Source organism: Maylandia zebra, linkage group LG3 (assembly GCF_041146795.1).
Source record: "Maylandia zebra isolate NMK-2024a linkage group LG3, Mzebra_GT3a, whole genome shotgun sequence".
NCBI classification, from domain to species: domain Eukaryota; kingdom Metazoa; phylum Chordata; class Actinopteri; order Cichliformes; family Cichlidae; genus Maylandia; species Maylandia zebra.
Window position 1 is genome coordinate 29,501,560 of NC_135169.1, and position 25,098 is coordinate 29,526,657.

At 41.7% G+C, this 25,098-nt stretch overlaps 1 protein-coding gene across 2 annotated transcripts in view; it reads right to left on the reverse strand.

The window, feature by feature from the left end:
* Positions 1-24,001, reverse strand: part of arhgef40 (Rho guanine nucleotide exchange factor (GEF) 40) — a 46,408-nt gene extending 22,407 nt beyond the window's left edge. Inside the window, exons 1-11 of one of the 2 annotated variants that reach the window (XM_023153878.3) lie at positions 23,742-24,001; positions 11,856-11,945; positions 9,495-9,602; positions 6,354-6,639; positions 4,915-6,055; positions 4,468-4,706; positions 4,202-4,375; positions 2,746-2,860; positions 2,023-2,116; positions 1,820-1,906; positions 666-782 (exon numbers count right to left, since the gene is read on the reverse strand). In XM_023153878.3, coding sequence (XP_023009646.3) covers positions 666-782; positions 1,820-1,906; positions 2,023-2,116; positions 2,746-2,860; positions 4,202-4,375; positions 4,468-4,706; positions 4,915-6,055; positions 6,354-6,639; positions 9,495-9,602; positions 11,856-11,945; positions 23,742-23,744 — 2,454 coding nt within the window. In that variant the 5' untranslated portion in view covers positions 23,745-24,001. Of the gene's footprint in view, positions 1-665; positions 783-1,819; positions 1,907-2,022; positions 2,117-2,745; positions 2,861-4,201; positions 4,376-4,467; positions 4,707-4,914; positions 6,056-6,353; positions 6,640-9,494; positions 9,603-11,855; positions 11,946-12,069; positions 12,285-23,741 lie in introns of those variants that run through there. The other variant, XM_004563576.4, reaches the window with a different exon arrangement.
* Positions 24,002-25,098: the final 1,097 nt, after the last annotated feature.

Sequence of the window (25,098 nt, forward strand, 5' to 3'; positions counted from 1 at the left end):
TTGATTACAAGGAGATGGCATGGGTCACATATAGGAGGAAACATGTCTCCAAACAACCACTATCAGATGGATCGGTGAAGGTTTTGCAATCAAGGTGCAAGTTTTCTGTGACGTGTCTCTTTGCAAAATGGATTTGGTTAGCTGTATTCTGGTTATATTCCTGTTTAAAAGAAAGGTTTTCCAGCTCTTATGTCAAGTAGCTGTTAAATTGCCACTCTGCAGCAACTACATCATGATTTGTGGAGGAATTTATGAATTTCTGTTTCAGATCTCTGAGTTTCTGGATAGACTCTGAATACAAGCCGTTAGTGTGAATTTCTGTTCATCGAGATGGCGACAGGTTTGAAATTTTCACTGATTCATGAGTTAATGACCGTATTATCACAAACAAATTGCATTCAATTGCCATTTTGACCTGATTCAATCACAAACTAATAGCAGACTCTAATTGTTTTTATTGCTGCCCTGATACACCAAAGTCACTTTGAAGACTGCAGCTGACTGATTAATGTTCCTGTTTACACTGAAGTCTGAACTTCGTCATACCTCCACTCTGTGGATGAACCACTGAAAACACAAATGCTATAGTGGAGAATCAAATGTGAAAAGTTCAAGGATGCTTTTTCATGTTTGCATAATCGAACAGACAAAACAGAGCTCCTCACCAGTCTGAAGGCCAGCCAGTCCGCGTGGCAGTGGATAAAGTCCCCGTCTACTTCTTTGGGCAGCTGTTGTTTGTCTACATACTGCTGAAGGACACTCGTTCCTCGCACTGTGTGGACCTGCACAGGAGAGGAGAAACAGTAAGGGGCAGAGGAAGTGACTTTCTTATTGTATGTTTGAGAAGAATAAAAGCTTTTAAGGAAATTAGACCAAAAAAGAAATAAATTAAATCACACTGAAGCCTGGAACATATAAACTCTTATCTGAATGTGTTAGTGTTGGCAATGTTTACTGAGTACACACCAAGTGAAAAGCTCCAAGAGTTTAAAAACATCAACAAACCTGCTGTGCCAATCATAAGTTTTCAAAAATCACCTGTTTAAACCGTATTATCAGGGCATGTGGCCACTTTGAGTGAGAGAATAATGCTGACCTCTTTGTTATTTGCGATTCTATTAAATGGCAATTATGGCTAGAGGTTCTGAGAATGGGAGAGAATAAAAAAAAACTAACTTGTATTATGATTTATTTTTTACTTTCTGAGCAGGTACACAACTGGTTACTGAAATTCAACATGGTGCTGACGTTGTAATTTAACTACAGCGTTCACATCTTCTTGGAAGTGTTTGTCGTCGACATCCAAAGTTTGAACACTGCCTGCTTGAAACACAAACCACGTGGCATGACCGATCCTCCCGTGCCTGTGCGCAAGAAAGATTTCTGCTGATCGGTGCAAAGCAATATGCTGAATTAGCGGTAAAACCGAGTTATCTGAAAGCAGTAGATGTTCCAAACGTATGGAAATTGGGTTTAATAGATTCAAGCTCAATGTGAATGTGCACTCCAGCTTAAGCACTTCTGACACTGATCGCATTGCAACAAGGAACAGGGACAATTTATGGAACGTTATTTCCTCTCGCGCAATTTGCATTTCCTATATGAACACTTTTTCCTGTTGACATTATAATAGGCAATAGAATTACAGGAACTTGCTTTCTGCTAATGTTTTCTCGTGCTATTTATCACTGAGCTTTTGACATGCTTTCATAACTTCACATTTATTCATTTTACGGATCTGCAAGTAAAAGAAGTATAACCGACTTAACCATGAGGAGCTTAGTAATACAGTCTAAACATGTGATGTGCATGAGGTCACCTCTGCTCCTTCCAGGGAATGAGAAGGGGACTCCTGCTGCTCTTCCACCAACACCAGAAGGGATCCAAGACCACCGGGGACCGACCCCTGGCACAAACACAAAAACACATGTGCTCGAGCTACTATCACATCTGCAGCCTAATTAAAGCGTGCATGCAAACATTTAGCACTTCCAGTTAACCAGCGTCCTTGTGCTGTCTCACCTGGAACAATTTAAGAGCAGAGAACAAGAGAGCGGAGGGTGGGGCGCGCCTGCTGTCCATTAACACTGTTAAACCCTTTTCTTTGGCTGCAGGCCTGTTGAGGGTGGATGAAGAGAGAGATGTTAAAAATAAGTGTTTAGCTTTAAACCAGTGTAATAGCCATTTTTATTTAGGTATTTTCACCAAACGATGAAGTTGAAACAAACATTTGTTCTTAAACAAGAGTTTTTTGGTCATTTGCATAGAATCACATCATTTCTACCCAAAGCCGTTGAGAAGCTTTGGTTCTGACTTGCCACAAGTAGTAGCAGTTATTGTGCCAGGTAAACTGGCAAGCTCAGATGTGTTTGTGAAGCTGACATTGAGTCAGTTTGTTATGTTTGTCCTCCGTTTTCTGGCACACTCTGTGTTTCCCTCACACCACCTTATGTTGTATTTGGAAAAGTCAAGAAGCGAGTCGAGTCGAACATAATTATGAGGCGCTTTTCGTTAAACAGGCTCGGTCTCGGTGGTATAACAGGAAACAAACCACACAAGCCTAAATATAAAAATGTGAACAAAAAAAGCCAGTTAAAGATTTTTAAACATACATTCAGAGAATCGGGGGAATCAGAGAGCCGAAGGCTACATTTATTGGCAATATCCCCCTGTATTTAAAAGCCATAAATCTCTGGTGACAACGGACGACTAAAATAAACAATCAAAGGAGGAACACGCACTTACCGCGTGATTGTGTGGTAACAGGCCAAGACGCGGGCCATCTCCTCCCCAGAGAAACCCACTTCTGATGCGTCGGCCTCTGTGAAAACCAGAACACGCCCCAGCCTGTCCACTGTACCTGTGGTCAATATGCATCAGGTTAAGCATCGAGTGGGGAAGCCAAGAGGACAAACTAATTCACCGAGGCTACAAGCATACAAATCCATTTGGTTTTTCTCTGTGCTGTAAGCTTGTTGGTGTTATTGATATCTACTAAAGACACTATCTCTACTTTTAAGATTAGACCTCAAACTTTCCTTTTTGCTAAAGCATATAGTTAGGGCTGGATCAGGTGACCCTGAATCCTCCCTTAGTTATGCTGCAATAGGTATTGTAGGTATATGTTGGGGGATTCCCATGATCCATTGAGTATTTCTTTTTCACCTTTCTCACTCACTATGTGTTAAAAGACCTCTCTGCACTGAATCATACTTGTTATTAACCTCTGTCTCTCTTCCACAGCATGTCTTTATCCTGTCTTCCTTCTCTCACCCCAACCGGTCGCAGCAGATGGCCGCCCCTCCCTGAGCCTGGTTCTGCCGGAGGTTTCTTCCTGTTAAAAGGGAGTTTTTACCTCCCACTGTCACCAAAGTGCTTGCTCAATCACATGATTGTTGGCTTTTTCTCTGTATCTATTATTGTACGATCTACTGTACAATATAAAGCGCCTTGATGCAACTGTTGTTGTGATTTGGCGCTGTATAAATAAAACTGAATTGAATTGAATTACTTAGGATCACCATGATGTGAACTTTGGAAATAAAGCAGGTTTTGTTTCAGTACCATAAAAAAATAAAATATTTCTTTTGATACTTGGTAAAGATACAAGCCAGCTATGCAGACTAGAAAGGCAACAAAAAAGAAAAAAGTTACTACTTTACAAAAGTAATTAGAAAGGCTTCACTGAAGCAATTTCACAAATAACACCCAGATAATGTGGGAAAACCCAGGAAGGACATGGTCCAAAGCTGACTTTTCTGATAAGTGTAAAAGTAGATTTTTAGCTCAGGAATCATCTGATTACTGGAAATACTTCTGGTTTTGGGGGCTGCCTGGGTGGAGTGTACAGACAGCTAACAGCAGACCATTTACTGGGAATACACCAGCCTGCAGTGTTCTCACATTGGCACTAATCAGTGCCATTGGACATAAATATTCTAACAGACATGCATCAAAACTGTCAAATAGTCCTTTTTGTTTTTCCCCAAAACTTAGAGTTGATGTTGTGGTAATCACCAATGATGACTTAGACATCTGTGTGTTAAAGGCTGTTGGTTATATGTTCTTGCTTAAATTGCCATTTGCATTTATATATGCAGCTCTGTCAAATAAGCCCTAGAAATGTCCAGTGCACATATCTAAACAGGCCCTTGTTAAAATGTTCTGAGCTGATTATGCAGAAGGCCCTAAAGAAGCTTGCCTGTCAACTTGAGCTTCCCTGACTGGAGAAGGTCTGCGTCCAGTTCCCTCAGCAGGGCGGGCTCTTTTGAAGCATCACCATTCTGTTTGTCAGGTGACGCAGCCTCCTCATTAGAGTGGTTAAAAAAAGATGTGCCCGACTGTCCGTTACACACAGGCAGAGATGATTCAGCTTCTGTGAAGGGACAGAAAAATATACAAAACAGTCTGAGGACAGTTAAGCACACATGACCAAATGTTCGTGCACAAACACGGTTTTCTTCAGACCTGCGCTGCTTTTCACTGTGTTGTCTGTCGCCTCGCTATCTGCAGCAGAAGCACCTTCAGTTTGGTCAGCCTGCTCTGCTTCCTCTGTTTGGCTCTCCTTGGCAGTCGGCAGTTTTGTTGAAGCAGTGCAGGTGGCTGGGCTTGGTTGAGGAGTTTTAACCTGCATTTTCAAGGCCTTCTCCTTTACACGACCCCCAGTTTTAGCTTTCCCTTTGGCCCCCTTTCCCTTCCTTTTCCTCCTAAACACAAAGCAGAGGAAAATCTTAATGAGGCACACCATAAAATTAATAGCTGCACTTACAGGCATGTGTCACGGTCATGCCACATTGCGTTTTTGAGGCCTTTCTGTGTCCATAAGGTTGCAGCTAAGTGTTATCAAGTTGTGTTTTAATAAAGAAGTGTCAAAAAAGAACACAAATAAGATGAAAGAGTACGATATTTCAGTACCTTGGTGCTCTGAATCCTGCCGTTTTAACCTCTTTTCCTCTGGGGCATACTCTGTCCTCCACTTTTCCTTCATCCTTTTCATCCATGGATTTTTGGTTTGACAAACTCTTCTTTTTAGACCCAGTGTTTGTAATTTCACCACTTTTTGAAACAGCAGCGAATGGTCTCTGTGGTGCATCTGATGTTGGGGTATTAGCCTCACTGTCTCCGCTCAGTGGTTTATCAGCATCCTCAAAAACAGAGTCCGAATGTGATCCGTGATCAGAGTGGCCCTCTACAACGTGTCCATCTTTGTGGTTTGTTAACTCATGGATTTCACCTGTGTCCAAGCTGTTGTTGCTCTTGGATTCTTTACTTTTGTGGTCATCTTTACATAGCTGTGTGTGACCATTGCTATCTCTCTCCTTGCCCACTCCAGGTCTCCTTTCCTTGAATGGGCCATCAAAACAAAGGCGGCGGCTTTCCAGGCCTTCAGAGTCTCTGTTTGTTTTATCTCCTTCATCAGAGTCATGGACTGAGGAGGAGAAAGACCTCCTCCCTCGGCCAGGCTCGGCAACTCCTGGCACAGGCAGTGGCGGTAATGCTTCACCCTTGGCAGCCACAGCGTCTCCTTTGATGCCAAGAATAGCCCGAAAGCTTCCTGACCTTTCCGTTCGCCCATATCCCCATGCTTTTCCTCTGCGAACCTTGATAGCCTTTCCTCTCCTGCAAAGAGGTAGAGTCTTGGTCTTACAGATTCCATGCATCTCTTGGTACCGCTGCCTTGGATCGACTCCTCCATCAGGACCCCCCCTGGGTTCCAAAAGCTCGACATAATCCCCATCGAGCTGAGGTTGTCTCGATGTCCGCCCAAGGCCGTCTTCACTGCGCCTTCGTCGAGGAAGCACACAGTCAGAGTCCAAGCCATCCGGTTGCAAATCCTCATCTTCTTCTTCATCCCAGGACCAGGAGTCTAATTCCCCAGAGGATGAGCCACCCCAGCCTCCGAGGCTGCTACCCCCCTCGCTAGGCAGACGGTTGGACATTAGGCCCAACTCTTCAGAGGGGTCGTGGATAAATTTTGGGTAGACTACCTCCTTCCATGGAAGTCTAACCACACCATCGCATGTACTGACCAGACAGGTGTCAAGTCCTCCTCCAACTTTGTAAAGAAGAGAAAGGAATGCATTTATGAAGAAAAAGTACAGGGTAATTTAAAAAATAAGAAAACACCAACATCAGCTTGACTTGACTAAAATGAGCTGCTTTGTTACATTTCTTTAGCTCTGCTGTTACGTTCTCCCCATCTGCCATCATCACCCTTATATACATAGCCCCCGTCTTTCTGTCCTTCCACCTGGTAAAAAATATGATTCTTCAAGCAACCCACCTGTATTACCCAATCTTCAGTTCCCCAATGATCTTTTCTAACGGTCAGATAAGAGGAATCTGTTCCTTACCTTCTCTCTTGTGACCTCGCTCTTTGTTGATGATGTGAAGCCACTCAGTGGTGAACACAAGGGGATGCTGTGACTCGGGCACCAAGATTTCCTGAACAGTCCGTCCCCCAGGAGCCAGGCATTTTAGTGCCAGCCTTGGGCAACGTGTAGAGAAGGGAACCACCTGTAGGTAGAAGTCATTACTGCGCAGAAGCCTCCAGTCCAAAGTGGAAAGTTGGACAACCACTTTTTCGCCCAGGCAGAGAGGCCAGCCAGAGTGAAGGAACAAGCAACCCAGGTACTGAGACTGACACAAGAAAACAAAGAGAGAGTGTTAAATGTACGAACAGAAAATTAAACCTTCATTCAGATAATGTTAGATTTTGCTGAACAAGTCATCTTTCTGAACCCCTTCCGACTGTGTGATGCACTGACCTCCTTTTAGAACCATTAGAGTCCCCTCAGTGTGCACAATTGTGCTCTCCCATTCACCCACACCCACACTGGTGTCCGCCTGCATGGTTGTATCTGGCTTAGTTATTTAAATGAGCAGAAATTCTAGAACTGATACCACACGAGTCAACGGTTTTCACAAGCTGAACTGGCCAAAAGCCAGTGCCACATACAAATGTCAGACATGACGTGTGTCCTAAGTGTAAAACTGCTTAGTTAGCAGAGAGTCAATGAGTCAGACAGAAACTTGCAGATGACCAGCTCCTCGCAACAGGCAGCCACTACTAAAACAGTTGGAAAACACATCAGGTGGCTCTGTAAGAACGACAGAATCAATTTCAATCAGTCCTAAATACAGAAAACCCTCCAGTGAATAGTAAAAGAATTTAACTGCAAATTCTGTGATTTCGGGCACAGCAGTGTGGGCCTCTTGTGGGACCCTCTGCACGATTAATCAACTGATCTATTTAGGTAATACACCTTAATTCAAGCACTATTCCCACCTTAATCAGTGGTGTGTCCAATCTATATCCCCTTTCTTAAAGCCTTGAAGCCTAAAACTCATCCAGAGCCTCTCTCTGCTGTTCCCAGTCACGTCTAATCGACTGACACAGGGCTGCTCGCTCCTCTCTCTGTGCCCTCCAGACTCACGAGACGTGATCAAATTAAATTCCTTCCTCAGCCTCTCCTCCATCTCCCCTTATTCTACCTCTGTCCTTTATTCAATTTCTTCCTCTTAAGCCTCCCTTCTGTCTCATTTCGTGCCTGTTCTGTCACTGTGGCAAGCTTTGGGGAAGCAAGTATCTGATATCTGTCAGGGTGAATATTAGCATTAAAAAGCATGTGCAGCTTTTCCTCTCTTAAAAAGTTTGCCTATTTCGAGCCAGTCCACAATCTGTAACTCTCTGTGTCCTCTGGCCCACCCCCTCCTTCTCCCTCAATATGCCCCAGTGTTTGCTCCTTCTTCCCCACCTCCCATTACTCAAAAATTCCTCAATCAGTCTGCTATTGCCTGCTAAACTCCAGCATCGTCTCTGTTTTCGCACAGGCACAGTGAATGGGAGTCATGTTCATTCTCTCCTTCGACTCCCACCGCTTCTCTGTTACTCACTCTTTCTCTCGCAGCAAGTAACACACTCACATATGGAAGGCATTATTGTCATGACTCACAGTCTAACTCCCATCCCAGGCAGCTCCACTCAGCGACAATGAAAACATAGTTTGCTCACAAACGCTGTACGGGGGTGTGTATATGTGTGTGTATAAGTCTAGGAAAACTGTGGAGGGAAATATGAGAACGTTCTTAGCTACCAATCTTGCACTAAACACTGCGACTTGTTTACCTTTGCGTGTCTCAGAAAGTTCAATATAAAGAATGCTGTTCAATTAAACATCAGGGATTCGAGTTAAATAGACATCGCACCTTATTTCTTTGTCTCGGTTTGGCTAAGTGTGGCAGAAACAGCAAGAGAGTGACACAAAGTGGAAGTTGCATGTTTGCACAAGGTTTGGACAGTGTATCCTGTATCATATTATTTATATGCGTTTGTGTTTATGTATGTGGGATCCTAAAGACATCACAACATAAACTATTTATTTACACAAGACTGCACTGCATGTCATTCACTCCTGGAGCTTCCGAGGCAGGAAAACCACCTCATTTGTTTGCGAATCTCAAATGTCACCAGAGACTTTCACAAATTTTACCGAGCAGCTAAAGTTTAGGGGCAGACTCGAGCCTCCATAACGTAGTGAACAACTGGTATTGGGTTACGTGTATCAAACTCTACATGTTTTAAGTTCTGGAGTCTTCCTGTCACCAGCTACAGAGACACTACAGGACCCCCGGCATAAAACTTGGACTTGACTGTTGAGAATACAACCCCAGTTTATATTGGAAATCACAGACTTTTAAGCCAGAATCTGTAGAAACCCCAAATAATAAAAAACAATCAGACAGGTTTTCCACTGTTCTGAAATGATTTAGTGAGAAATGTTAAAGACTAGACTGAGGCTTAATTTGTTCTGCATTCTGCCAACAAGATCAATACCAGCAGTTCTTTGTCTCCATCAAACTGCAAATAAATTTAGTCTTATTGGTTCCTTTAGTCGTTTGCTGTCTTTTAAAGTACTTTTTAATAACTTGTCTGTCAATTTTAAATGAATGTTAAAATTGACTTAGCTTAATTTGACCTTTATAACTTGGACTTTACTAAACTTCATGTTGAAATGAAATCAAGACAGTAAGCATCTCCTCATGCATCTGTGGCTAAAACTTCCACGGATGCCACACAGTTACAGCGCTGATAACAGAAGAGATCAAATAATTTGGTTTCTTATCATGGGTATGCTACATAATTGTAAATAGAAGTTATTGACTTACATTTATTTATCTGCACTTTAGAACTTCTGTTTAAGAGATTTGGCGATGTCGCATCTTTTACTCACCTAACAGGTTTGGGTTTATTCTGCATAGCTGAATTTGACAAGGCATTGCTCAGATTATGAACTACGGCTTGACTGCCTTAAATTGTCAGTTCCAATAAGTAAGTTACCTGAGAAATGACCCAAGGACCATTTTAAAGGAAACAAGAAGCTAGCTGGTAAATTTCTCAGACTATACTTCTTGTGTGTGATGGCTGATTCCGTTTCTAAGTATTCAGCTTTGTGTGTGTTCCATTCAAACAGTGTTTGCAGTTTAGAACTCACACAGGCATGCTGCTGGAGTTTGTGCAGGAGGTGCTTTGCAGGTACGAAGTAGTCCAGGAGATAGCGAAGACTGTCGTGTTGATAGGTCGACTCCAGGACTGAGAAGACCTGGACAATGGATGCAAGACTCGGTAAAAACACTTTGGAGTGAATAGAAAATTAAGCTATTCTCTGAATATCAGATTCTTAGGCACTAAACAGCATTTACTTTAGCAACATTTTTTTTGTGTGCGTGTGTGTATTTTTTGTCTATCAGTGGATTTGTAGAGGGTTTAATTTCCCCTTGAGTGGAAGAATTTGCTCAACCCAGACAGCATATGATCAGTAGTTAGAGCAAGCAAATCACCAAGGCTGTTTAATTTGATCCCTCTTGTTGTATCAAACAGCTTTTTCCATGGCAAGAAAGAAAACTGATTGGAAGCTATGTGACAACTTGAAAAAAAAAACAATTACAAAGTAAGTAGAGTAACTCTCAATGGTTCAAGCCGTTGCTAAAAAATCTGTTTGTATCCAGAATTTTAAGGAAACAAAGCACCGAAAGCTAAATTAATGCTAGATATAGTTAGGGGTGCTATAATCTAAGAATATTTGGTTATAACTGACTAGATTTGCTTGTGTTATCGAAAAGTCAAGGTGTTCTTGTTGTAGGGTTTCAAATAGGGTTTCTGGTAGAGCAAAGATATGGATAACATGTGCTTAATGGCAATACTGGAGTAGCAGCATTGAATAAATCACAAGCTTGTGTTTTCAGTTAAACTCAGGTTTAAGGTTTAACTTCGCACTTGGTTAGGTTTGGAAACTGCAAACCTCGTTGGATAGTTAGTTAAGATTTTTTTGTTAGATTTAGGCATCAAAGTCTCTTCTGTAAGACTTGAACACCAAAGACTATTTGGTTAGGTTTAGGTACTAAATACTTCTTGGTTAGACTTCTTGGATAGATTTAGGAACTAAAACCTTCTCTGTGAAGTTTAGGTAACAAAGACTACTTGGTCCAATTTGAAAAAAGAAAAAAAGAAATATCTAAGCTGGTTACTAAAAATACTAAAAACTAAAAATTTGAAAACTAGATGGAAAGTCTGTGCTATCCATACAAACCCAACTGCAAAAACAACTCAAAATTTGGCAAATTTCATTTTATTCCTAGAATATATAAAAACATTTTAAATGTTTAAAATGAGCAAAACATATTAGCTCATTTTGAATTCGATTACAGCAACACGTCTCAAAAAAGCTGGGACACCGCCATGTGTACCACAATGTAAACCGAGCTGCTGGAATCGTGGGAGAGGAACATTGTCCTATACTTGTCTACTGGAGGATTCTAGCTGCTCAACAATCCTCGGGTTTCTTTGTTGTGTTTTTCATTTCATGATGCTCCAAATGTTTTCAGTTGGTGAAACGTCTGGACTGCAGGCAAGGCTCTTCAGTACCCTTGTACTACAATGGCACACTATCTTTATAGATGCAGTTTGCTGCGCTATGCAAGGCCATCCCTGAAAAAGAAGTAGTCCGGATAGGAGCATGTGTTGTTCTGAAACCTGTACACAAAGGCTTTTTTCCCCGCTAATACTGACTATAGACATTTCTGTGCATTTACAGAAGCTGTCTGTTTTGTAATTACATGACAGTACAGGCAATGGCCTACACATTTTACACTGTTATTTCCTACAATTTAAGAAACAGATGTCTTTCATTTACTACAACAGCATGTGGACAGAGATAAACTGTTGAAACTGCACTTCTTTTACTTGTATTAAGAAGAAGAATATGTAGTTAAACCCGATTAAACTTCTTTTGCTGGCAAAAGGGAACGCGTTTGACATCCCTGCCATAGAAGATGGCAGCCTTTCTGGATCATGTTCACATATGGCTTCTTCTTTTGATAAAAGCGCTTTAACGTACATTTGCAGACGGTGATTTCCATGACAGGCCAGAAGATGACAGCCATTCAATATGGATTTTTTATATTCTGATTCTCTAAAAGGCTCTTTTTATATCCAATCGTGTGACTGACCAGTAGGTAATCAACCTAATTAGTTGTAAATGTTCTGCCAGCTGTTTCTTTTCAGAACCAATTACTTTTACTTTTTGTTGACCCTGTCTCTGTGACCCTTTTTGAGGTGCTGCTGCAATCAAATTCAAAATGATGTCATATTTTCATGAAATAGTAAAATTTCTGTGTTCTACTGTGAATAAAATAAAGCTTTAGGAGGTCATAGCATTCTGTTTTTATTTACGTTTTACACAGCCAACATTTTCAGAATTGGGTTTGTACATCACACTGTCTTTGTCTACACAACCCTTGTATATTTCCCTGAAGACGTGCACTGGGATGAAGTTGTGCGCACTAGTGAAATCTACCTGGGAGAGGAGGGGTGGGGCTGTGCTCTCAAAAGGAGGATAAAGCGATGAGAGCGCCCCCTGCACGCAGTCCTCCATTGCCTCTGAACCCTGCGAGAGATAAAGAAAGGGTTAAAAAAGGGGTTTAATTCATCACCGGACACTGAATCAACTGTAATATCCGTTTGTGTTGAACAGCCGGCTCGTGTCTGTTTTTGCTGACGCCCACACGTACACATAAATATACACACATGGTCGGCTCTGAGCTTCCTGCTGTACGGCCTCCAGAGTGTCAAGCATTTCCTCCGAGGCCCAGTAAATGTAGAAACCCCCCAAAACAAAGGTGACTTCACTTCAGTGTGTTAACTCCCTAATACTTAGCTGCACACACACACACACATCATAGCACCGGGCAGGTCAGTGAGTTGGAGCATGGAGCACATAACACACTTGGTGTTTATTTTTGTTGGCATGGTAACCTGTAAACCGCCCCCCTCTCCAACTTCTCTTTTTCGCTCTCTACTTTAACATTTCCTCACTGATCCTCCAGCAGCTTCTCTTTCTGTTTTATTAAATTTTTTACATCATCTCTATTTTTTTAACCCAACTTTCTTTCTTTCACCTCCCGCCGATTCTCTGAATGTCATCTGACAACAATTACATTGAGATTCTCTGCAACAGCCTGCATAGCGTGTTGAATATCTGCAAAAACCAAAGCAATAGACAGAAAGCAATAAGTTAAAAAAAAGGCTGAGGAGGGGAGAACAGAGTGTGTGGAAAAAAGTGGAGAACGAGAGAGAGAGCCAGGAATGAATGAGCTGGTGGTGTTGTGGGGGCTTTTATGGAAGAAGACCTAGGTTGAACTGTATTTCAGTATTATTTTTTGGGCTTGTTTTTGTGTGCAGAGGAGAGCTGAGGTTTAGCCACAAAGGAGGACAGAATGAGTCGTACAAGAAGGATACCATTTGAAATGTACCTCTTACACAACTTTTTGACTGAAATGCTCTCACAAAATGAAGCAATCAGTTTAAGAAAGATTAAAATATAAAGTCATATCTTATTTGCAACTGTTTTTGATCCAGATCTTGGGAAAAATAGTTGTGCTATTAACTAAAAGCAACAAGGAAAAGAAATGGTGTGGAAAGCGATTACTGTATCCTGCTTTTCAAATGCTGAAAATGAAAAACAAAGTGCATGTGAGATGGTCACAACAAGTCAACAGTATAACTGGGTGGAGTGCTGTTCTGCTGAGGTTATTCAGGGCTGCTCTGGACAGATGTTCGGTTCTGTTTCCTAACTAGTCTTTTGGCTAGAAAGATCATTTCAGTCTGTTTAGTTGAACCCCTGTACAGAGTGGGTGAAAAACTCGACTCTGAAAACCAGAGAGAAGTCAGACACAGACTGCATACGAACATGGCTGTAGTCACCGCGATGTCATGCATGTTGGTGTTTTGAAACTGGATATGACAATCGAGGGGTACACGTGACTGTTAAAATTAGGAATGCTGCAAGTTTATATAATAGCGTGTGGTACTTTGGGCTGCTCCTACTCCATTTCCCTGGGGGTCGCCACAGCGGATAGATAGCATGTTTGACTTGGCACAGATTTTGCACCAGATGCCCTTCCTGACACAATCTTCCCATTTATCTGGGCTTGGGACCAGCACTAGGAGTACACCAACTCGTGACTCCCTCAGTTTGTGTCTCCTAATGGTCTCAAACCAAGGAACAAATGTTAACCACTACACCACGGAGCCCTGTCAGCTGGGAGGTACACCCATCCTCAATTGTACAATTGAACAATATAATGTTCACTTTATAAAATGAACATTTATTGCTGTAAAAAGACTTAGAATTGGCACAGAAGCCCCCCCACCGTAGGGTCTTCACCTATGGACCGGTCTTTAAGATGTCGCGGATAAATACAACAAAATAAAATGATACGACCAAGACAAAAACTGTGGCATTTGGTAAATATAATGATCAACGTGAATTCTCTGTGAAATTGTGTAACTTTATTAGCAGCGCCCTCCTGAAATGCGCCAACAACACTGAGAGTAACATCCTCCTCTCTGCCCCTTAATGCTCTCTGGTCGCTATAGTAATGCATAAATATTTCTTTTAAAATAACACACAACTACAACACGGGAAAAGACACAGGGAAACAGAGTTAACGATAAAAGAAAAAAGAAACCCTGAAAACCATAAATTTTACACCCGAGCCTCAACTCTCGTGGTCCGGTACCAAACGATGGATTGGTACCGGGCCGTTGCTTGGCGGTTGGGGGCCGCTGATATAAAGCACCTTGAGGTGACTGCAGTTGTGATTCTGCACAATTTAAGTAAAAAGGAGTTAAAAATGGGGGGGAAAAGTAAAAAGTGCTGTTTTGCTGTAGATGTATTTATAGTGAAACCTCTTTATGCAACCAGAGGCCAGTAGAAAAAAGAAAAGCAGGTTTAAGGCACAGCTGTGCTGGCTTTACTTTTTCAAAACACAGCTTAGATTTCCATGGGCAGAGCGCTCAGAGGACATGTTTGTTCACTGGTTTTCTTTGAATGAAGCCACTAAATCACCAACAGACTGTCATTTTATTATTTAGTTTCCAGAAAAGAAAATCTTAGTAGACTCAAGTGATATTTTCAGTCTTATTTGACTCAAAAAATGGAAAAGTGTCAGGTTATTAGAATTTCAAACTTTTTAGGCAAGTTAATGCAAGTCAAATAGTCTGTTTTATTACCTTAAACAACACTGAAGAATACACTGAATATTGGGTGTAATTAAATGCATTTAGACATGTAGACAAGGTTCGGGATGGCCTGCTTAAGCTCAAACCAAATGTAAGAATAGTGGCTTTAAATGTGGTCTGAGTATTTCAGAAACTGGACAATTTTCCCACACAACCATGTCTCTGGTTTACAGAGAATGATTTGAAAAAAGAGAAAATATCCAGTGTGCAGCAGTTCTCTGGTTGAAGAATACCTTATTAATGCCAGAGGTCAGAGGGGAATAGCCTGGCAGATAGGAATGCAACAGTAACTCAAATAACTATTTGTTTCAACAAAGTATGCGGAAGAGCATCTCTGAACACAGTAACAGAAGACCACGCCGGGTGCCATTTCTATCAGCAAAGAACAAGAAACTGAAGCTACAGATCACACAAGCTCACCAAAAATGGTCTGACGAGGCTACACATGCTACTTCAACATTCAGGTGGTAGGCACAGTGGTGTATAATAGTGTGTGGCACATTTTGGGCCACTTTGAAACAACATTTAAAAGTAGTGCTGTCATCGTTAAAATGATGTTAACGCCATAACCGTATTAACGTGGCAAATCTCCGAGTTACCGCAGATCACCACACTAACATGTTGACGCCGTGCAGCCGCACGCACGGGGTGATCTGCGGTAACTCGGAGATTTGCCACGTTAATACGGTTATGGCGTAAACATCCTTTTAACGGGATTAATGATGACAGCACTATTTAAAAGCCACATCGTGCATCGCCGTTCATGACCTCAGTGGACCCATCTTCTGACGGCTGCTTCCAGCAGAATTACACAGCGTGTCACAAACCTCAAATCTTCTCGAACAGGTTTCTTGAGCTTGTTGATGTGACCACTTTACCTGCACTTTTTCAATGTTAAAATAAATAAATTATAAAAAAATAATTTATTAATTGCAAAAAACACGGTACGACCAATTGTGTGCAGGATTTGTGCTGCCAAAACTGTCTTTGTATAACACAGGGTGTGTATTCGTTTATTCACGATGGTCAACTGTGGACTGTACTATTTTACAGAGCATGCTATAGTAGGTGTAACAGTAGTAAAAAAAAATAAAGGCTCAGACAGCCTTCTGGCTCACTGACAGAACATATTGAGTCTAGTAAAAGCACAGCAGGTGGTTCTGAGGATTGCAAGGCAACCCAGCAGTAACTTCCTCTTAACTGAAGCCCTTTTCAAACATCCCCACTAGACAATTCAACAAAACACTAAATTAAAGCAAAAACTAAAAGATGTCAGCTGAAAATCTTGAATGTTTTAATTCTTTTTTGTGTGCTTCCTGTAAGACACAAACATTTCAGTATCATTAGACTCACTGTAAATATTAGCCAGTAAGTGTGCTTAGTCTTTTCTTTGCAAAGCTTTTGTGCTTTGAAGACTCTAAAAGACGCAAATAGGAACAACTTAGCTATTTCAGTCCATCTGGTGCAATAGTGGCCTTTGGGGGACTTCTGCCAGATGAATCATTCACAGTGTGCATGCACCACTCATACTCTTTATTTAAATGTTGCTAAAAAAAAAAGACATATGAGCATCATATTACCTATTTGGGCATTAACTGATATTTAGTGGACAACGTGAATTCACTAGCTAACTTTGTGGCCGACTAGCTAGCCTACAATAATATTTAGTTTGAATGTGCCATGTGCAATTGTATACCACCAGCAACTTTTTTATTTATTTATTTATTTTTTTAAACAGGCTTGAATCTCTTTGTGTTCACAGGCCTGTGCAGACAGCCTTCAACAGGATATACCACTGTTAACATCCACAGAATGGAATTTCTGTCTGGAAGCACAATTATTAAAAATGCACGGTGGAAATGATGTCTAACAGAGGCAGGAAAAGAGCAGCGCTGCTTTTCCACTAAACTGAAAAAGTCCTCGTTAAAAAAAAAAATCAATACTGCTTATTTTCCAGTAGAATCACTGAAATGATGAGTGTTTCTGGGTAAAAGGTGAACACTCTTCTTTTTAACTTTAACTCTTTTGGTACACACAAAGCAAAGCAACAAGGATACATTCGGTAAATCTGATTTGTTGCTGGAATCCAAGACAGTAGAAGACATTCATGTTAAACCTGCTGCCTCTGCTTTGAGGGACTTTAGCTATAATCCAATTACTCTTCAATTGGACAGACACTGACCTTGAAATACAGGTCTTATTTTATAAAATGCTACGTTTTCAACAAATGCAGTCAACTTGCTGATAACTGTGCCCATGGCAAGTTATTACCAAACAAAGGAAACCAAAAATTGATGGAAAACAGAAAATGAAAATAGCTTTCATTTCAGAAGAGCATGAATGGTCGTGCATATATTCGAACATGTACTGTATGTGCAGAAGGATTTTTGTGAGTCAGTTTTTTGAGGCTATATCGAATAATGACTGCACTGATGAATGCTATATATCCACCAATACTTGTGTTCATAAAGCACTACACTCACCAGCCATTTGGTACATGTTGCCAGTAGTGGGTTGGATCGTTTCCGCCTTCCTCTGAAGCCACATCTTTGTGGCAAACATTCCCCAGAGTATCCCAGAAAATATCCCCCACACTATTATTGTGTGAATTTTAGAATTAGTTTCCTTTTTGTAGCTAATTTAAGTGATAACTAATGCGGTCTACTGCTGCTGTTCAGAGATGCTCTTCTGCATGCTGCATTTTTAACAAGCGGGTATTTGAGTTACTGTTGCTTTTCTATCAGCCTGGCTATTCTCCACTGACCTCTGGCATCAACAAGTCCATTTCACCCAAAGAACTGCCCTCAGTGGATATTTTCTCTTTTTGGACCATCCTGTGTAAACCCCAGAGAGGGTTGTGTGGAAATCTGCAGTTTCTGAAATACTCAGACCAAGTCACTTTCAAAGTCATTTAAACCACCTTTCTTCGTCATTCTGATACTTGGATTGTCTGATACTTGGATTCAGTAGATTGTCATGCTCATGTCTCAAAAATGCTGCCATTTGATTGGCTGATCCAAGTTAACGAGCAGTTGAACAGCTGTACCTAATAAAGTGGCTGTGGAAATAGGAAATAGGAAATATGTAAGAGTACTAAAAAAAACTGAGGTTTGATAAATTACGAATGGCAATGTAGCGTATGCAGATGGGGGAAAAAGCACTACAAAAATGGTCGTGACCAGTCAGTGAATTTCTCTTTTTTTGTCAAAAACCAGCTTGTTTTGTGTTATTTCAAAATGCTTTCACTTGATGAACAGCAACCAGAAACACAAATACCCCGTCTTCTAACTACAACTTACAAAATGATGGGTGACATATTGCTCACTTTGTTTTGGTATTTTAGAGTCTGACATGGTTGAGTCATCTATAAAATCGTGTGCTTTTTCAAGGCAGGACAGTCTGTTTAGTGTGCATCTGTATCCTCATGTTTGTACGGTAAAAAGTGGACACTGTGCGAAATTGGGGTCTGTCATTCTTGAGTCAGACTTCCTGTCTTTCTCTCCCGTACGGCAACTTGTCTTCCACCGATGACTGGCAAAGAGAGAACAATGGAGATATGCAGGAAGGGGTGTAGAAAAACGAGTGAGAACTCAAAAAAATAAGCCTGAGAGAGAAAAATAAGAGCCTGAGAAGTGGTTTCGGAGCTTATGACTGAGCGAGTTGAGAAACAGACTGAAAGAGAGACATTGAGAAGACCAGACAGATTTGCAGTGAGTGGGGGTTCAGACAGAAAGTGAGGGAAAAAAAGAGAACAAAAAAAGGAGGCTGACCAGTGGGAGAGATCGATGGCAAACAAGAGCAGCAGCAACCATGATAGAAACCAGATGTACATGAAGGACAGAGAAAGAGAGGAAGACGATAGAACAGGGAGGGGGCTTCGGTGAATGGAGGAGAGATAGAAAGTGACATGATTAGGAAGAAAACAGGAGAAAGATGCTGACAGGGAAAGAATGAGAAAAAAGAAAAAGTGAAGCGAAGCCAGCAAGGGAAAAAAGGCAGACAGACAAAAGGAGGATGAAGGGGGAAAGGGGGGAGGCCCAACATTGATTTGCTTTCTTAAATATGCCTGTACAGCCAGATCTGATCTGACCTACTGTAGGTCAATCGGCTTCCAGGGATTTCTTATGGTTTGTTCTAGACTATTTAAGTGCTGAAGGAGTGTGGGCTGTTCTGAATTCATTAACTGCAACATAAAAAAATCACAAATATAAATGATTAGAATGGGAGTTTCATACATTTTTTAAAATCATTAGACTTCCAGGAATGTAGAGAATCCCAGAGTTAACAGCTTATGAGCATAGTAATACTCCTGTGGAAAAAACCCTGCTTTTCATGCCTCTCCTCATTTTTGTATATGTTTGAGAAGTCTGCGCAGATGTCTGCTGAGCGAGGGGCAGGGGTTAGCACAAAGTTTGTTGAACTATGACTCTAGCCATCTCTGCAGGCACATGGGGTCACAGCTGACCAGTCTTTGAACTGAAAGATGGACAGAAAACTAATTGGCTGTCTTTTGTTTCTGAATTAACAAATTATATTTCACAAATTAGCCAACATTTCAGGGATATACGCATGTATCAGTCAAACAAATGTCCATCCATTTTCTGCTGCTTATCTGGGTTCGAGCCACTGGGCAGCAGTATGAGCAGATAAGCCCAGACTTCCATCACTCTAGCCATCTCTTCTAGGTCATCCAGGCGGACACCCAGTCCTTCCAAAACCCGTCGAGACACATTTTCCAGTGAGTCCTGGGTCTGCCCCAGGACCTGCCCTGGTAGGAATCGCTGGAATACCTTACCTAGGAGGCATACAGGTGTCCTGATCAGATGCCTGAAGGAAGGAGATTTTGAAGGAAACTAATTTCCGCTTGTATCTGTGATCCCATTCTGTCAGTCACTATCCAGAGCCTGTGACTTTAGGTGACAGTAGGAACAAAGCCTGGCTGGTAAACTTTCATGCTCAGCTCTTTCTTCACCAGGGTCTCCCATGACAAAGTGGAGGGGCCAGACAAGAAAGACTCAGACAACCCTATCACTTCACTATATCTCTAATAACTAAGAGATCTTAATGATCTAATCAATTACAGATCTAATAAACTAGAGATCTAGCGAACCCTTGCGGGGCAGGGTTACTGGGCCCTCACCCTGTGGTAGAGCATCAGGGGAGAGTATTTGGTGGCTTCGCTTTATCCGTAAGAAGCAACATTGATCCATCCCTCTGTGCACCCACCATCCACTGGAGGGCTGTAGGGGTTCGGCTCTTTGGGGATTGGCCTAATTTGTGAATGATTGTAGGCTCTGCCATTTGAACTACAGCCACCCAAAAGCAAATGCATTGATATCAACAATGACTATCATCATTTAAAAATCACATGCTAAATGATTCATAGCTGCATGGACTGTGAATTTTCTCGAGCATAGTCATTTACTCTGAACAAGTTCAGCACTGTTGTTAAGGTGGAAGCAGCACAGCAGTGCCAGCAGAGTGGGAGTGGTAAATACTATGTTGTCTAATGGTGAATGCTCTACACATAAGGGATCAGAATAATGCCACCTTGAAATGAAACCGAAATGGGGGGTTTTTCGGTTTCATTTTGTCACACAGTGGAAATTTGTATTTATCTTGTATATTGTTTTTATTCTGATTTTTAGTGTTTATTTATGAGTGTTTTATTTGCATGGTTTTTAGTGTTTTATGTGACATGGTTTTTATCCACTGTGGACTGGCTGCACATGGGACAAATTAGCTGATAGGGACCACCTGCTGAGGCAGGGGTGTGTCCAGAGGTGGCCTATCAGGACCATTGTTCTGGCCCCTATTTGTTATGTTGCAGGACACCGACGCGAGGGGAGCTGTGGCGGTGGTCGCATCATGGATTCGGGTGCAGAACGCAAGCCGGGCTGGGAAGTGATGGGCCAGCGGAAGGACAAGAAGATGGGTGGCTCTTTCTTGTCTGCTGAAGACAGGGCTGGCGTGGACTCTGCTCTAAAGGAGGAATTCCTGGCCTGCTGATGGACCCATACTGAACATGTGGCCTAATTATAGCAGGGGGGGTTTTAGTGAATGTAGAAAATGGTAGTTTTATGGGTTTTAGAATTGTTTTTAGTAGAGAGCAAACATTCTGGCGCGACCGCTTTAGTGTCCGCAGCGCGTTACAATTTCAAGGTGGCATCATTCTGGTCCCATATACACAAGGGTCCTTTTTTACCCAGTGCAACAGAATGGCAGCTCACCAGCTTAACTGCCCCTCCACTGATGTACAAACAGTGCTTTGTTATCATTTATTAACACTTAGTATAAGAGTGAAAATGAAAGGATGTCAAATGATTTGGCAACTACTTTGTTTTAAATTCAGACTAAGAGCAAAATTAGATTAAAAAATGTGACACAAACTCTTATTAAGTTAAAAATAGCTAGCTAGATATTATAGTAACAGCAATTTTCTGTTATTGGGAAAGTCTATAAATATATCGGCACTATTCTAATCCTTGGTAAACTGTGATGTCAGCCATGAACACTTTGGGGGATAATAAATGTTCAAAAAAAGAAACCTGTTAACATAAACACCCGTTTACCTCTTTTTTTTTTTTTCTTTCTACGTCCACATCAAAAATGCAAATCTGAGTTTCATTAGCAGCTAAACACCATTTGGTTACCACCTAGTTAACATTTTGTCTGCCATTTGGTGCAGAAAGCATGCAGTGGGTTTTATTGGAGCATTCTGGTGTGGCTCTGGGTCCAAAAACAGAAACAGTGAGCTGGACGTTTCTAAAATGCTCACTACAAGAAAACTGCAGACTTTTTAAGCCTTCTGCTCTATGTTCTTTGGTCTAATATTAATACATATTTAAGCAAAAGACCACAATTTTTATCATTTATATTATCGCGGAAAAAGCTAGATTGGTGATTATGAAGTTGGATAAAATGTCCAATAAAAATGGCCCAAACAGCAAGCTGCTGAGCTGAAAAGTAGCCATCCTCGGTCTGTATGCACTCTACGTGTCAGAAACTCTGAACAATCACAGGAAACTTTGTTTGCTGTGATTGACAACATGATTCTGTCCTGTCTGGCTCTTTCTAGTGCAGTTATCTCCACTGAACTGGCACTGCAAGCATGTTTAAACAAACACAGAAAATGGTTTGCTATAGCTTTCATAATACTGTACATATTTTTCTTTTTTTCCTTTTTTTTGATGGATTGCCTTGCCAAACTCAAGGACTGGTACATCCCATTAGTTTCAAAATCAGAGATTTCTGGGCAGAGGGAATGGAATTTTCACAAGGGAGCCCTGCTGTATGTGTTTGAGTGTGTGTCACTTTGTGTTTGCTGATTTATGTTAGCGCCTATGTACATGTGTTTGTTAGCAGCCTTGTTTGCCCCTGAATGGGAATGCACCCTCATTGTCCACCTTGTTAGGTATTCAACTGTTGGTCAGCGTAAATATTTTTAATCAGCCAAGCAAATGGTAGAAACTGACTTTGACAAGATGGAGTTTTAAAGTTTAGACTGAGCATCAGAATTGGGGAGAAAGGTGATTTAAGTATTTGAATGTTGATGTCAGACAGGCTGGTCAGAGTATTTTAGAAACTGCTGATGTACTGTTATTTTCCCACACAGCCTCTACAGAGAACAGTCTGAAAAAGAGAAAATATCCAGTCAGTTCTCTGGGTGAAAATGTTTATGTCAGAAGTCAGATGAAAATGGCCAGAATTCTTCAAACTGTAACAGTAACTCAAATAACTACTCATTACAACCACAGTATGCAGAAGAGCATCTCTTCAGCAGCAGAAGATTACGCCAGAAGCTACACCATGTCGAAAAGCTCAAAGCATCTCAAACTGGTTTCATGAACATGAAAGTAAGTTCACTGTACTCAAATGGACTCCAGTCAGACACACACAGTCAGACAGATCGCAATCCAGTAGAGCATCTTTGCGATGTGGTGGAATGGCAGCTACATCATGGAAGTGCAGCCAGCAAATCTGCAGCAACCATGTGATGCCGTCATGTCAACACGGACCAAACTCTGTAAGGAATGTTTCCAGCAACTTGTTGCACCAATTTAGAATTAAGGCAATTCTGGAAGCAAAAACGGCTCCAACCCAGTGCTACAAAGATGCAGCTGATAGAGTATCCAGTGAGTGTCCATGCGCAATCACGTTTTTGGTGGGCTGTTTGTTACATAAACTCTTATGAGCACAGTACTGTGGGAAAAGTTTGATTTCTCTCCACGTAACGCTTTACTGTGACTCTGTGTTTTCGTGTGTACATCTGTTACTGTTTTCCATTCTAAACTGTCCCAACTGGGGATCGAGGAGAACAAAACTGCACAGCACATGTTCGTCCTTCCCCGAGGTCCATGCCATCCCTTGTTCCTCCTTTCTCTGCTCCCTCCCCCTTTTCCCCTCTCTCCAGCTTTTTCTCCCAGGTCCAGTGTGGAAAATGCAGCATCACTGAAACCACCACCGCTGCTCTCCAAGTCTCCTAAAAAAAAAAAAAAAAAGTAACCCTACCCTTCTCTTTTATTCTCTTCCTTCCCTGCACAGCTCTCCCTTTTTTTTCTGCTCTCTCTCTTCCTCTCCCTGCCAAACTGCTCCACCCAACTCGCAGAAGTTGAAATACAGTCACAGACTTTCTTTGTTAACTTGGTATCCTCTTGATTTAACTTCTCATCAGACACATTTGCATGTGTTTGCCATCTCCCAGTCTGTCTGCCTCTGTATGTCACTGATCAGACCATAAGTGGGAGGAGATGGTTAGTCAAACTCCCAAGAGATGCAACAGAGGACTCTTTTCACTTTAGAGGCAGTCCCTTACTCCCTCCGCAAGTCGGCCACAAAAATCACCAACGTCACACATTTTAAATCGTATCATTATGATTTAGAGCCATTGGGATCTAAGTTGAGCGTTGTAACTGCTGACTAAACATCTTCTCAAATCAAGAGCAAGCCTTTGTCAGAGATGAATGAGGGATCCTTCTTCTTGTTCAGTTTAAAATGCACATGTGTGATCATCTATGCACTAGTCATGCATTCAAGAAGTAAAACAAGATCATTTATATCCATGGGCATAAAAGTTACACAAAAACATTGTGACAATGACGACTGGTCAATACCAGTAAAGATTTCTACACAAAAACAAAAAACAAAACAGGGGACTTACCATGACTTCAGTCAGGAATTCCTACGTAGTCTTCGGGTCCTTTCCTGAATTCATTTCCTCTGCGCATTCTCCGCAAAACTTTCTCTTTGTCTCAGTTACAATAATCAAGCTGCAACTCCTTTACTTTATAGGTTCGTGTCCCCTTCAAAGCTCGCCTTCTGTAAGATTTCGGCACTTGAGGAGCAGCTCTCCTCCCCTCTCTTTCCCTTCCACTTCCACACTGTCTCGCTGTATTTCCCAGCCTGGGAATGTCCGAGCTGCACTGCTTCCCCCACCCCTCCTCTCTCCTGCCCGGCAGTCCCACGCACCCCACACCTCCCTCTCCTCTTCCTCCTCTCACCTAACAAGAGAACTACAGTCCCTCTCTCTCCTCTCAAACTTTCCATTTCCCCCAGTGGTAACTTAAATGAATGCACAATGAAAAACCGTTACCCCACCCAGCCACCAGCCACTAGAAACCTCTGATGTTTTATTGTGAGCTTCTATTCTAAGGGCAGATAAGCTAAGTGAGTCTGTGTGCAATCAAATGTAATCTCATGGAAAAGTGTGGGCTTCTCATCGAAAACACTCAGATATTAAATGGAAGCGTACGCACATGTTCAGTGCATCACTGAGGGGAGAAATCCCACCCAGCTGCCCTCCCCTTGACACATAAGCAAATGCCAGTGCAATTTGATAAGTGAGTCAACAAATAATGAAAATTCCCAGGTAGCACACTGGCAGCTGAACCAGTGGGCTCAGTTTAGGGCCCATCCTATGTACAGTTCAAACTTTTAGGGGGGCTCAGCTCCCAGTCAATGTAGGTGTTTCACATTTGCAAACCTCAATTCATTTGGATAAACTTTACAATGCTACCTTCAGAAGCAAACTAATTTGTCAGATGGCCTATTGCAATGTCCAAGAATAATTCAGAGTGAATAATCAGGGATTTCAATACAATCCACCCGTTTTAAGGTGGAGCCTTTAATTATCAAACCCGAGGCAAAGGCTCAGAAGTTAAAGAAGTATTTGTGGAAAAGTGGATACGATGAGAAACATGCACAACATTATTTCAGTCTCTTAACCACAAACCCCATGATATACAACAGCATTATTCAAGTACTGACACTGGAAAATCTCCCTGCCACTTCACAGACTTGCACACAAAGTAAAGTGGCAATAGAGTTGTTTTTAAATGAATAAAAAACCCTCCGTCTATGCACACTCAGCACAGAGCATCATGTAGCACATTTTCACGAGTGGAGAATACATTTGTAGCTCCTCTTCCTCTGTCTCTTCCTCACATCCCCCGTGAGCAGTGCTTTAAGTGGCCCAAAAGAGGTGCCGGTACTCTATTCTTTTTCCGCCTCCCCTGAGG